Source organism: Equus caballus, chromosome 15, assembly GCF_041296265.1.
Source record: "Equus caballus isolate H_3958 breed thoroughbred chromosome 15, TB-T2T, whole genome shotgun sequence".
Lineage (NCBI taxonomy): Eukaryota > Metazoa > Chordata > Mammalia > Perissodactyla > Equidae > Equus > Equus caballus.
In genome coordinates, this window is record NC_091698.1 from 94774245 (window position 1) to 94789134 (window position 14890).

General features: G+C 35.2%; 1 protein-coding gene across 1 annotated transcript in view; it reads left to right on the plus strand.

Annotated features, from left to right (window-relative positions):
* The window catches only part of NBAS (NBAS subunit of NRZ tethering complex), a 331876-nt gene that overhangs the window by 153940 nt on the left and 163046 nt on the right, over window positions 1–14890 (plus strand). The window contains exons 28-31 of the mRNA XM_014731302.3: window positions 1633–1755; window positions 7109–7211; window positions 10526–10755; window positions 13434–13546. Of these exons, the coding sequence (XP_014586788.2) occupies window positions 1633–1755; window positions 7109–7211; window positions 10526–10755; window positions 13434–13546 (569 nt within the window). The remainder of the gene's footprint in view (window positions 1–1632; window positions 1756–7108; window positions 7212–10525; window positions 10756–13433; window positions 13547–14890) is intronic.

The window sequence follows — 14890 nt, forward strand, 5'->3', positions numbered from 1 at the left end:
ATCAGTGACTCTGTAGTAACAGTCTTTACTGTCAAAATGAAACATTAAACCATCTCTTTTGGAGGCTTAAATTTCCTTATTTGCCATTTAGAAAGTCTAATAATTTGTTTACTAGTATTTATTTTTATATGTGTATATCATTGTGCTTGTGTGTAGTTTTTAAATATTTGTGTTAAAGATAAAATTTTAGGAGTAATAAATTTTGTTCTTCCAACATATAATTATAGAAACTATTGGTAATAACATCACTTTATAGTGATAATATGTATAGTAAAGTATAATAATTTGGAATCTACTAATTAGAAATTTTATTAATTCAAGTTAGGGGACTTTATAAAAATATTTCAAATTGTATTTTAGGAATAGAATGTTTTTATGTACCATAATATGTGAGTTTAATGAAGAATTAACTCTTCAATTTTCTCAGGACCTCTATTTATTGTTACTTAGCCTGATTCTTGTTACCCTATGTTCTGAAAGTTATAGTTGTTTTTTTCTTGAAAAATGTTTAATAAATCAAGCTTTTCCTATTATATGTGGGCTTGTATCTCTCCTTGCCCCCAGCCTTTCTGAAAATTGAGGGTAGTTTGACTAAAGCTTAGTGGGTTAAGTCAATATAGATTCACTCCTTACAAATCTGCATGGTTACCTTTGTTTCTATAATGAAATTGCAAAGAGCAATCTTGGAGAGATACAGTAAAATAAACATAGTTTATTTCACCTCATGTTTCTGGGTGTAACCGTGGATGGTCCTGATAGTCACATTATGCTCTCCATAGCTCGAGGAAACAGTGACACCCTGTAGGTTTCTGGGTGGATCTGATACCCAGATCCTTCACTGTTCAGCTTAATTTACTGACCTTTTAAAAGAAGAACTTTTTATTCATGTTCCACCTCCTAGCCGTTAATAGTTGATAAATGTTTTAGTGTACATAATGTCAGGTGACATGACCCTGAAACCTATATTTATGAAGACTTATTGAATTCTATCCAGCCTCTCTGTAAACCCAGTAGTAGTTAATTCATGTATCTGGGACTTAGTGAGACAGACTAGGTGTATATATGATGCTGGTGATTATGGAATGGTATACATCAAGAAGATTCAAATGAGACCAGGGAAATTTGTGACATATCTTGTATTTGTATGGAATGGATTCTTGAGGGAGGTTGAGCCTTATGTGTCTATGGTTCTCCAAATCTAAACTTCTTTGCTTATTGCTTTTCTAGCAGCCTTGCTTATAACAAAATACTCAATAGGATTGTTAAGAGTTAAATCTGGGTATTGAAATGATAGATTTGGCTTATTTTACTTACTTGATGCTCTTAGAGTGCAGGAAAATTGTTAAAAAGATTTTGAGATAAAGGTGTCATGCTTTTTAAAAAAATGTTACTTATTCCGAGTATATTGTAATAAAAGTCAGTAGGGGAAATAAGATTTGAAATATAACGATTAGTTTTTTTTTTGCTGAGAATTAATGTAATATGTAAAATTGGGTTATTCTGTGTGCTGTTTTTTGTTTTGTTTTGTTTTGTTTTTTAAATACTAAACACCTAAGTGCTACTTGTATTTTTAAGATTGTTAGACTTTTTTTGTTTGCTAGCCAGACTAAAAAATTCTTCTTTCACTTATAGTGTGTCAGAGCTTTTGGAGAAACATGGACTTGAGAAACCAATTTCATTTGTTAAAAGCACTCAGTCTAGCTCCGAAGAGGCACGCAAGCTGATGGTTAGATTGACTCGGCACACTGGTCGGAAGTGAGTAACAAAATTAATTGATACTTGTATATGATTAAATATAAGGACTGCTTTTTTTCTTTTCCTGACTTCATTGAGTTTATAATTGACCAACAATCAATTACACATATTTAAAGTGTAGAATTTTATGTTTTGATATTTGTATCAAATATATCATATATGTATTTGATATATGTATGCCCATGAGACCATCACTACAATCAAGATAATGAAGATATCCATCACCCCTAAAAGCTTTCTCTTGCCTGTTTATAATCCCCTCCCTCCTGCTTCCCCCCATCACACCCTCATCCCCTCCCGAGGCTACCACTTATCTGTTTTCTTGTCCCCATATGTTTCTTTGCATTTCTTAGAATTTTGTGTAGAAGGAATCATAAGTACATACCTTTTTAAAAATTTTGTTTTGGCTTCTTTCATTCAGCATAATTATTTTGTGGTTCGTCTATGTTGTATTATGGATCAGTAGTTTATTTTATTTGCTGAATAGTATTCCACTGTTTGGATTTATTCATACTTCGTTTATCTGTTCACCTGTTGATGGACATTTAATTTGTTTTGAGTGTTGGCTTTTACAAATAAAGCTGCTATGAATATTCATGTACCAGTCTTTCTATAGACATGCTTTCATTTCTTTTGGATAAATACGAGTGGAATGGCAGGATCATATATTAAGTGGATGGTTAACTTTTTAAAAAACTGCCAAACTGTCTTCCAAAGTATTTATACCATTTGATTTTCTAACTAGTCTTATAGGAAAGTTCCAGTTGCACTACATTCTCATCAACACTTGGTATTGTTGGTCTTTTTAAGTTTAGTTATTTTAGTAGATATGTAGTGGTATATAATTTTGGTTTTAATTGCTTTCTCTAGTGAATAATAATGTTGAGCATCTTTTTATGTGCTAATTTGTCATCTATCTGTCTTCTTTGATCATTTTTAAAATTGGTTGTTTTCTTACCGATTTTGAAAGTTTTCTTATATGTTCAGGATATAAGTCCCTTATTAGATGGTCCTTTATTTAATAGTCCTTTATTGACTGCTTTGTAAAGATTTTCAGCTGTCTGTGCCTTATCTTTTTATTCTCTTACCTGTGTCTTTTGAAGAGTATGCTTTTCAAATTTTGATGAAGTCCAGTTTATCAACTTGTTCTTTGTTGATTGTGCTTTTGATATCATGTTAAGAAAATCTAACACAGATTTCTTCCTACTATTTCTAGCAAAATTTTATAGTTTTATATTTCACAATTAGGTCCATGGCCCATTTTGAGAGTTCATTGTTGTTTGTTGTTCAAGGAATAGATCAATTTTTTTTCATATCTAAATATTCTAGCACATAGTGTTCAAAAGACTATACTTTCTGTACTGAATTGCATTTGCATCTTTGTTGAAAATCAGTTTTCTGTATATGTGGGGGCCTATTTTTGGATTCTTTGTTCTGCTCTATTGACCTATGTGTCTATCTTTCCTCTAATATCATATGCACTGATTATTGTAGATTTATAGTAAGTCTTAAAATTTGATAGTATTAGTCTCCCAACTTTTTCTTTTTCAAAGTTCTTTTTTCTAGGTTCTTTGCATTTTCATATGAATTTTAGGATCAACTTGTCAATTTCTACAACCACCTTTGGGATTTTGATAGAGGTGGTATTGAATCTGTAGAAATTGGGAGAGAATTGCTGTCTTAAATCACTGTTAAGTCTTCCAATCCATGAACACAGGATGTCTTTCCATTTACCTTAGGTCTTCTTCAGTTTCTTTCAGTGATCTTTGTAGTTTTCAGTGTACAAGTCTTCTACTTATTTTCTTAAGTTTATTCCTAAGTATTTTACTCTTTTTGGTGTTACTGTAAATGGAATTGTTTTCTTAATTACATTTTTGGATTGTTCATTTCTAGTGTTTAGAAATACAATTGAATTTTGATGTATTGATCTTGTATCTTGCAACCTTGCTGGACTCATTTACTGGCTGCAATAGATTTTTTTTCAGATTCCATAGGATTTTCTCTACACAAGATCATGTCATCTGTGAATAGAGACAGCTTTACTTCTTTTTTTCCCAACGCGTGTGCCTTTTATTTATTTTCCTCTCTTTCTTTTTATTGATGTTAGCATGATGTATTGTTTGGTATATAGCATGGTATACCTTTTACTTTTAATTAATTTGTGTTTTTGTATTTGAAGTGCATTTCTTTCAGGCAGCATATAAGTTGGGTCTTTCTGTCAAGATCTGAGCTGGAGAGAGCTGAGTTGCCAGGTGCCCTTTAGTTATGCTGGGATTGTAAGGGAGTTAGCACCCATCAGACTTGCCCTCAAACAGTAACAGCCATGAGATGATAGGTGAATAAATTTGCACCTCCCAGATGACTCCAGCAATACTGAGCCCCAGTTGACAGTGGTAAACTGCTTATGTAATGTAACCAGTGTTGGCTTGTTCAAGGAACTCTCCTTCCTAAGAAATCCTCTAACATTTTGTATCTGCTTTTCTCTCTCTCTCTCTCTGGCTCTTTCAACAGTGTATTATAGTTCTTGACATATGTGCCTTATGTTACCTTCTAGATCATAAGTTTCTCCAGGGAAAGTGTTATAGTCACCATACGTTTAATATGGGACCTAACATTTCAGTGGCCCTCTCTCAATAATTATTAAGTGAATAACTTAGAACTAGGTTTTGACAACTTGAGTTAAGTGAATGGTCAGTATTTCCCATCATGCTGACTCTATCGTAGAGCCTACTCTTCAATAAGAAAGCCTAGCTGTCGCTGCTAGGTTACCTGCTGTCTTTCCATTGAGCCCCTCAAAACTTCTGAAGTCCTTGAAGATAATTTCTGCTTATGGCTTTCTACTTACTGTGAATATATAAGAGAATATGGCCTCTTTTTGCAAAGTAGCCAACTTGAAATGAATCTTCATTGTTTCATATATGCTTTCGTGGCTTGGCCTTGAGCACATATAGAATATTCTTATGCATATTCTAACTGGTGGCAGATTTTGTTGAATCTGTCACAAATCAAGTTTTACCATCTTTACCATTTCTCCCTGGGAAATATACCTCCATTCCAAAGCTGTAACTGATATATCATGTTTGTATTCAGGGATCTCTGTTAATTTGCAAACCTCTTGTATAGTGCCTTCAAGTTCTACTCTTGTTTCTTATTTCCTGAATGTATTCTGAAAAGGCCATTGTAAATAATGTCTTATAATATGTTTTAATTAGAACCTGTACTTAATGGCAGCCATGTGTGAGAAAACATTAATACCATCTGTCCTGGTGTTCATGGCTTCCAGAAAAACAGCTGGACCATGAGAACTTGAATTCAACCAGGCAATGCCTAGGTCTGATTTCATCAAGCTGGAGCAAGGTGGACACTCACTTCCTCCAACATTTTGCTACTTCTCTGCTTGCAGGCCAGCTCTGAAAGAGCACTTCAATTCTTTGAAGCCCACCCAAAGAGATCACATACCAAGGTCTAACTAAGAGAAACATTTCAGGGATTATTCTGGAAGACTTACAAATATATCAGTTTGTTTTGTGTCTTTATATGCTGGGGAAAAAATGTGTTTTTTAATGCTTTATTGCATATGAGATAGAAGTAATTGTTTATTTTGTGTAATAAATATAAAATGCTATAAGCAAATGAAGCATGCTTATTTAAAACTTTTAGGTGAAAAAATTCCTGAAGACTAGAATTTTCACAGAAATGATCTCAAATACTTACTTTTTCCACAGCAATACTTTTATACACAGTCTATTTGCCGTGTTTTTAATGCATAAAAAAGAAAGAGATGCATGGAAAGGAAACATCCAGTTGGTGTTTGACAAACACAAAACAAAATCTACGCTTTTTGAGCAATGAGCTTCGTGATTATGTAGAACTTCAAGAGTAGAAAGTAAACATGAATGATGATTCCAAACTCATATATATTCAACAAAGATGGACTTTAAGAGTGGCAGAGAGAATTACTAGTGTCCCTCCTACTAGACAATGTTAGTGATCATGTATGTGACTATAGAAAAGCCAACAAAATGTGCTTGTAACTTCCAGATTCATTCATTCACATTTGTTGAATACTATTTTATAGCAGAAAAATGGTCTGGGAGGGTCTTTTCAGACATTTTAGTGTACGTTAACCTCACAGTATACAAAAAGGGAATCTGCAGTTCAGAGAAATTAAGAAATGTATTCAAATTTGTGCAGGTAATTGCCCTTGTTTTTATAGTTACGAACATCTTGCTTCAATGCCTATGTTTTATCAAAATTAATCTCATCCACTACTAATCACTCTCTGACATGGGCTTTAAGTGAGGAAACTGAAATTCAGGAATATTAAGTAACTTGCCTCACGATCATGCAGCTAATATGTGACTGTGGGTGAAATTGTTAACAAAACCCTTTTCCCTGCTGCAGGAGAGTCTCGGCTGTTGATTCTCAGCTCGGTAACCCTGGATACCAACATGAAATGGTGTTTGATCAGCTAGATTGCATAGGCCTCACTGCGTGTGTGAAACTAATCCCAGATTGGGAAATTGCCTCTGACCTGGGGGAACTGTGGAAGGACTAGAAAACCTGTTAGGGGCTTTGTGCTTTGGGCTTTCCTGAGTGTGGTCATGGCTGTGCTTGAGGGGACCCTGAAAACTGTGCCTTTGGAATTGTTACAAAAGATATTGGCTCATGTGCGATGTGAAGCTTCTTCCTAAGCCAGACAGGGCAACTCCTGCAACTACCCTGTGAGGCTCTGTCTTCTTGTACCTGGGCTGTCACCTGGGAACAACGTAACCCCTTCAGTGCTCTATCCGTTGCTCTGTGGACTGCTGCGGGGACTCCCAATGGAAGGAACAACTGAGGCTCCCCTGCTGGCGACCTGTGGCTTGCAGCCTCTAGACTGATGCCATGTGTGGCCTGTGGTTGCCTTATGGGTCTACGTGGGTAGATGAAGTTAAGAAGGTACCCTGCCGAGGATTGCAGAGTGATGAAGACGGAACTTGAAACAAATTCTCCTGTCTCCAAGTGCTTTTTCTGCTATATTCCAGCTGCTTTATCTTACCGTGCTTTCTTTTACCCTAGAAACTCGTAGTGTGTCTACCTTCGCCACTGTCATTTAATATGATTCCAGTTTTGTCTCTAGGCAGCCTGTGAAAGAGACAGCTTTGGCAGTATCTCTAGCATTGATGTATAGCTGCCCAACTTTTCTGTCTATCTTTAATCTAGGTTTTTTTCCTGGAAATTCAAATGAGATATATTCCTATTGATCATTTGGAACTTGTGTGGCATATAGAATGGTAGTAGAATTTTTTTTTTACTTTTGGCCAGTTGAAGAAGGTTTCAAGGAATTATTTTCTATTTCTTTTTTTTCTAGGCAGCCTCCTGTCAGTGAGTCTCATTGGAGAATGTTGCTGCAAGACATGTTAACTATGCAGCAGAATGTTTACACGTGTCTGGGTGCTGATGCTTGCTATGAGGTAACTCTATGTATGTAAATTAGTTTTTTCATTTAGAAATTTTGGTTTTTACAGTTTGTTTATTGGACACAAAAGTGATGATCATAAACTTCACCGTAAGTAATACTATTGAATAATAGTTGGTAATTGAGTAGTGCTTTATAGTTTGAGTACTTTCATACCTAACCTCCTGTCTTCTCCATCTTTGTTTGTTACAATACCATTTATTTAGTGGGTTAATCCTCAGCTAGGAAACTGAATCATCCTTGACTCATTCACTTCCACAGTTTTCCTGATCACTAAAAGTTGTTTAACGTACCTGAGAAAAGTCTTTCAAATCTATCCTGTGTTCATCTCTGTTCAATTGCAGTAGTCCTCTACTTGTCCCTGCTTCCCTACCTCAGAAGAGATCTGTGCTTCTCAGCATGGCATAGAAAGCCTCAGCAGGTTCCAGCCTCCCTATTCCCTCTAACCTTTGACTCTCTCCACCGTGTGTCCTGTGCTCCAGTAGTTCATCAGATCTCTCATGAATCCCTCCACGCATCATGCTGTTTCATGTTTCTGTGACTTTGCATACATTGTTCCCTTTGCCCGGATACATTCCTCTTTCCTTTATTTGAAAAGTGCTGGTAATTTTCAGGACTCAGCTCACTAACTGCCCTCCAGGATCCTTCCTTTGTCCTGTCATGTCCTGTCATGTAACTTGTCTCTATTACAGCCTTTCTTTCAAATGCAGTTACTTGTTTCTGTGTGCGTTTCTTCCATTTGGTCATGAGCTCCGAGGTAGGCGTTATCACATCACGTTTATCCTCATCTCCCTCAGTGCGTGTTATGATGTCTGGAACATAAAGTATACTTAAGAAATGGTTGTTAATTGACTAGAAGGGTACCAAGGGGGATTTAATCATCATTTTGAAAGGTATGTGTATTACTACCAAATTACTCATGGTTTGTATGGAAAAATGATCCAGCTAACCCACTTTTAATGAGATACAGTCTAAAAGAGGGTTTCCATTTTAATATTCCTGTAAAAGAAACCAGACACAGAAGTGTATAGAGTCTTTCTTGTGTTGCTCTGCTATGACATTATAAAGCAGGACCACTGATAAAATGAGAGTTAGAAAAATAGGTCTCTATTTTTTGAAACTGGTTGATATTTTAATTCAAGGTGATTTTAGCAAAAGAACACTAATATAGACTGTTGAGAAGTGAGTGGTTTTATATTTGAACTTTAGGTTTTTAAATGCTTGGATGAGTTTAAAGTTTACGTTGATGATTACAGTCTCAGACCATGTACAGCTGCCAGTAACTTCGCCTTTTGTATCTAAAGTGAAACTTGAAGTCCAATTTCAGGAGAAAATAATCTGTATGCACATGGGTTCCAAAACCTATCATTAGTATGTGTGGAGTGCTTTTGAGTTGTAATGGCATTATTTTGGTGTCTCCTGTTTCTGATTCTGATTGAAAAATTGGCAATATGTATATTATACTTGAACTAGCTTCTGTGTAATCTGTCATAACAACTCGACATATTAAATTTTGTTATATTTTAACTCCTTTTTATTAGGCTTTGATATTTTAGTGACCCCTGGCCATTAGTCTCTCTCCTTTGAGAAAACAGTTGAAAGCATATGATAACAGTTTTGAAATGGTTCTAGAAGAAGGTAATTTAGATTTGGCAAACTTACATTTTTACGTATTATTTTAATATATCTTGTTATGCTATGTTGTCTTACTGACTTTTGGCCATATTATTAGGTTTTTCTGTCCTTAGAAAATAATTGGAAAGCTCAGTGATACAATTTTGAAAATGTTAAAAATTTCTATAAAGCTTGTAGAGCAGAAATCTGTACCGTTCGTTTTAGCAAAACCTTTTAAACTTTAGAGTGAGTGAATTGTATTTTTCAGTATTGAGCATTGACTCTCTATGGCTTACTTGAGAAAAACAAAGGAGTAGAGAAACTGTTACATCGAAGTCATTTGGGTCACTTGGAGAAGGCCATTTTCTCCTGTCAGATGTGGTGATTAGGGTTGCTTATTGATAATTTGCTTTCTGTCATAATAAGTATTTTATAGCAGATCTCTCATAGATATTGGTGATTTTATTCTCATCAGTCATTTTAATACAGTCTTGTCTAAAAATACCTTCCCCAAACACCTAGAAACTAGTGAAAATAAGGGGATCTTATGAAAATCAGATAGTCTTCTTAGTTATAAGGAAACTTTTCCTTCTCCATGAAATCTTCCCTTTTTTTGTGAGGAAGATTGGCCCTGAGCTAACATCTGTTGCCAATCTTCCTCTTTTTGAGGCTTGAGGAGGATTGTCACTGAGCTAACATCTGTGCCAATCTTCCTTCATTTCGTGTGTGGGATGCTGCCACAGCGTGGCTTGATGAGTGGTCTGTGGGTCCATGCCTGCAATCTGAACCAACGAACCTCAGGCTGCCAAAGCAGAGTGTGCAAACTTAACCACTATGCCACCGGGCTGGCCTCTGAAATCTTTTTTCTCTTGCTTCTATTTCTGTGCTATCCTCATCCAACAGTGGCATGATAGGGAAGAGCATTCTTGGGGAAGTTCTTGTATTAGTTATATATTGACGTTATTAGTGCAGGTTTAAAAGGATCTCTTTGTGTAAGACTTTTCTGGAGTAAGTAAATAATCTCAATTATAAATTTTATGTTAATTATGCTATTAGTTGCCTAGTGGAATACAGTGATATTTGCACAAATACCTTCCATCAGTGGCTCTTGTTTTATTTAAATAGTTTTTAATTTGCAGATTGGAAAAAACCTCAATGTTATATGATATGTGGTACTTTTAATGACTAGATATAAGTATAACATTTGTAGCTTGGCTATTTAGTTTATAAGACTGAATTCATATACTTTAAGCAGTCATGAATCATATGTATCATATTCAAAGATTTTCTTTTAAAAAATTGAAATGGTTATAGTTTAAGTAGAGTGGGCCCTGTCGAGTGTGGGACAGTATGTCTAATGGATCTTGCTTTTAATGAGTGTGAACTTGAGATATTTTACTCAAGTATTCATTGTAACACTTTAAAATATTATGCTTAATATTGATTTGTTCGGTTAATTGTTTCTTCTTCCTAAAAGATGGATTTTTTTAAATTGAGGTGAAATTTACATAACATAAAATTAACCATCTTAAAGTGTACTTCATTGTCACTTAGTACATTCATAGTGTCATGCAACCTCCATCTCTAGGATGGATGTATTTTCAATTTATTTCATTTGGATATCAGAGCCTTCATTTTACTGAGAACCGAATCCTCCCTTTTTAAGCACTAATGCCAGTTTCTTCTTTTTCCCAGATATTTACAGAAAGCCTTCTGTGTTCCAGTCGCCTTGAAAATATCCACCTGGCTGGGCAAATGATGCACTGCAGTGCGTGTTCAATGAATCCACCGGCTAGTGTAGCCCATAAAGGGAGAACCCAGTACAGGGTCAGTTACCAAAAAAGTATTGACTTGGTTTTGGCTGCCAGCAGAGAGTACTTCAATTCTTCTGCCAGCCTCACCGACAGCTGCATGGGTCTGGCCAGGTAGAGTACCTATATTCTTCCATAGACGGGGCAAGTCAGAAGACTCAAACTCCACTGTTGGTCTTCTTCTTTACAAAATATACTGTCGCAAGTACAGATTCACTATACCGTATGGGGCACAGTTATTTAGGGCTTGAAAATAGAAAGAAAACTTAATTATGCTATGAATATTCATCAGCTTCTTTGTGACCCATGTTCTCCAGCATGCTTTCCCACAGTCGTTCTTTCTGATTATGTGCAAGACTGTACCTCTCTTCTGTTGGAAGCGATTCATGTGATAGCCTGCAAATTCAAGTTCTGGAAATTTTCAGCACGATTAGGGGATGTCTGTATCTTTTATGTGTCTTCTGCTCTGTTTAGGGACAGGAGACCTGATTAGATGATAAAGCTCAGAAGTTTCTTCCAGGTAGAAATTTCTGGAGTGTGAATTCAGTTCCTCTCTTGGGCTGTCATACTGGAAATTTAGTGTTCATCTTTTTACTCTTGACTCTTAGGAGTTTTTTTGAATATGGAACATTTGCCCTTTGCCTGTCTTAAATGTTTTAATTGTGTTGCCAAGTTTTTATTATATATGATTTATCTTTCAAGTTGTTATTCAGAATTTTTTTAAAGTTTGGTTGTTATTCTTTTCTCTTATGTTTTCTGTCTTTTGTGTCATCTTTTGAAAGACCTTTAATTCCCAAGAGCATTAAAATATTTTTTCATAATGTTTTTACTACTTTGATGATTTTATTTTTGCATTAAAATTTTAGGCCCATTTGGAATTTGTTTTGATGTAATGATTATTGTAGCTTTTTAGATTTATTTTTTCCCCCGAATGACTACTAGTAGTTTCAACTTGAGCAAAACTTCAAGGTAACTTTTTTTCCCCAGTGAGATCTTACCACAGAGAGAATCATGTTTCCTCAAACCATGTTATTGAACTTGACAAAGTAGTTTAAAATAGTAAATTTTTTTCTTTTTTCCCGAGAGGTGTATTTCTATTTCAGATGATGAAAATATCAAATAGAATAGCCTTTGAAATTGGGAGTTGTGTTTGACCTAAATCTTTTTGGCAGATGTTCTCAGAGATTACTTTAAAAACTATGCTTCCTGTATTTCCCCTTCATTCCACCCTTTTTTCTCCCACAAGGACACACCCTAATTTTAAAAAGATGTCAAATGGGTGTAATCTGGCACCAAACTGATTGCAACCTGTGAACCCAGATGTATTTAAATGTTCACAGTTATATTGACTATAGACAATAGTCCATACATTCTTATTCATTAAATTGTTATCTAACTAGTATTTTTTGATTGAGGAAGCAATGCAACCACGAGATAAAATATTCAAACAGTCTAAAAAGGATATTTATTGATGGTGTCTCTCTCCTCATTTTAATTTCCCTAACTTTATCCCTCAGCAATGTTTTTTATCACTTTCCTGTGTATTCTTCTAAAATATCTTATTGTGTTACCCTCTTCTTTCTTAAATCACAAATAAGTGCTTACTACTTGTACATACCTTTCTGTATCTTGTTTTTTTCATTTATGTCTATGTTGAAGGTTTTTCCACATGAGTACATATAGGTTTGTTTCATTCCTTTTTGATGGTTGTAGAATATTCTGCTGCTTGACATCTATAGAATTGATTTCATTAGTTCCTGATTTAGTATTTCTTTTATTTTAAAAACGATGTGGTATTGAATGTCCATAATTATGTCTGGGCATGTGTGAACCTATCTGTAGTGTGGGTTCCTAGAACCGGAATTCCTGGCTTCAAAGGTAAGTGCGGTTAGAATTTTGGTAGATACGCATAGAGGTTATACTTGAATCAGCAGTATTTGTTAGTGCTCATCTGATTTAAATCGTACACTTCTGCAAGAGCAAGCTAGGCCTGTCTCTATCACTTAGTCATTTAGGTGCTTACAGTGGCCTGGATATTTTCATCTGGTGAGCCATGATTTTAGCATTCAGTAGCCCTCCTGGCCTGATCTCTACCTCTCGTTTTCGTCTCATGTCCTAATGTTGCTTTACGTGCACCTTTCAGAAAATGTTTATTCGTTAATTACAGTATTTATTACATACCTTTCTCTGGATTTTTAAAAATTTGATTAAAACATTCCATAGGTGTCATAAATTCTTAGATTAGGAAACCGCAGTCTCCTGTGTTTGTCTCAGTACTGCATCACCAACTGCTTTTTCTCTTTTTGATCACAAAACTCTCTTGTGCAGTTTCTTAGGTTACTCTGTTTTCCTTTGGAGGACAAAATTGTGACTGAATCAAGATATTACTATTTTTCCTAGAAGAATAAAGGAAATTATCTGAATTCTGTTTTTTAATTCTTTCTAATATGAAATTACTTTTGGAGTCAACAATAAAAAGGGCACTAAACACAGAGTTGACAGAGCTTGCTTCATTTTGTGGTACCGTTATGTACTATCTGTGTAACCCTGCGCAGATCCCTTCACCTCTCTGAGCTGTAATTTTAGCTTCCTTAAAAAGCAGATGATGATATTTGCCTATCTCACAGGCTTGCTGTGAGGATTAAGTAAGATAACAGAAAGCGCCTGGCAGAATACCTGGAATGTAGTAGGTTTTTGATAAGTATGTGTTGGATCTCATGTTATTGAATGTAGAATGGTGGCTTAGTGAACATAGGTTACTTCTTTTTAAAAATTTATCTTATTTCTCCTAGGTGTTGTTTACAGCTGATAACAGATAGACCCACAGCCATTCAAGAGGAGCTAGATCTTATCCAAGCCCTTGGATGTCTTGAGGAATTTGGGGTAAAGATCCTCCCTTTGCAAGGTGTGTTTTCAGCTTAGTATTACACTCTTATTAACTTATTTTGCATTAATTTACTAGTATTTCTTTTTAGTTTTTTAAACTAACGAGGACCTTTGGTTATTTAATCCCTTAGCCATAGATCCTGGCCTCTGCCCCATTTTTCAACTGAAATCTTAAGTGGAAACCCAAAAGAAAAAATAAAGCCAACATTTTATCATAAATTGGCAGTTTTAAATTCACAGTTATGACATTAAGAGAAATAGCATTAGTAACAGCAGTGAGGCTATTAAATAACAACAAAAAACTTGGGGATTATAGATGAGAGTTTAAAATTTACATCAGTATGGTATGCAGTTTATTTCTGTGTTTTGTTTCAGTTGCATAGATTTAAAAGTAGCTGTAAATAATAATAGTTTCTTTTTATGCTTACTGCAGAATATTTTTAAATTAAGAATTAATTACTGTTTTTTTAAAGAAATAATAATAGGAAGTTCTTGCTTAAATTACTAAAATATTTTAAATTGCTCAAGTTCTTCTGCCTAAATGTAAAAGTCAGATAAGTACCACCCGAAACAAGCATGCTGTTACGCAGTCACTTGTCATCATCTCCTTTGTGCTTTGAGGACAGTGCGCATCTCCCGGTGCCCTGAACCTTACCTCACAAGTGGGAGGTAGATTTTCTGTTGCTTCAAACCCTGGACCTCAGTGCCTAACTGTAGTCGGTAGCCTGGTTGTTAGCAGTGTGCTTGGCTGGCTTCCGTGTAATCTTCTATCTTTATTCTTAACTCTGGACGTATTTGGAATTGGGTGTAGGGAAGGTATAGCTGAGTTCCTTCCATCTCTCTGGTTTTTGATAAATTTTCACCAGAATTGTCTCTTGTCTCACAATTGTCTCAACTCCCAGATCCTTCGGACAATGGTGACCTTTTACAGGTTCCTTGGTGTCTTTGTTCTTTGTAGTGTTTTAAGTCAGATGGATCTTGGGGAATGTGAGCCAGTAGAGGCTTTCTCGTGTTTTCGTGTGGGTTTCCATTGCAGTTTTACTAAAAATTAAAGTTGTACTTGTCAGACAAATTTATTATATTTGAAAAGGTCACTGTTACCTTGAATAAATATTTTGGAAATAATTCGTGTGTGTTTATAAATATCCTGCAGCATCTTAAACAAGTATATTTAAAGTGATTGTTAAATCACTAGAAAATTCTATTTGTTTGTACTATTCATGTAATTTTTGAGCCCAAAGCTTCTTAAAATTGTGAAGATTAATCAGAGTTACTAAGAAGCATTTTCAGTTTATTTTCAAATGTCAAGTCATTAACTGCCTCCCCCCAAACACTTATATTTTTTTTCTGTTTTATTTTTTAT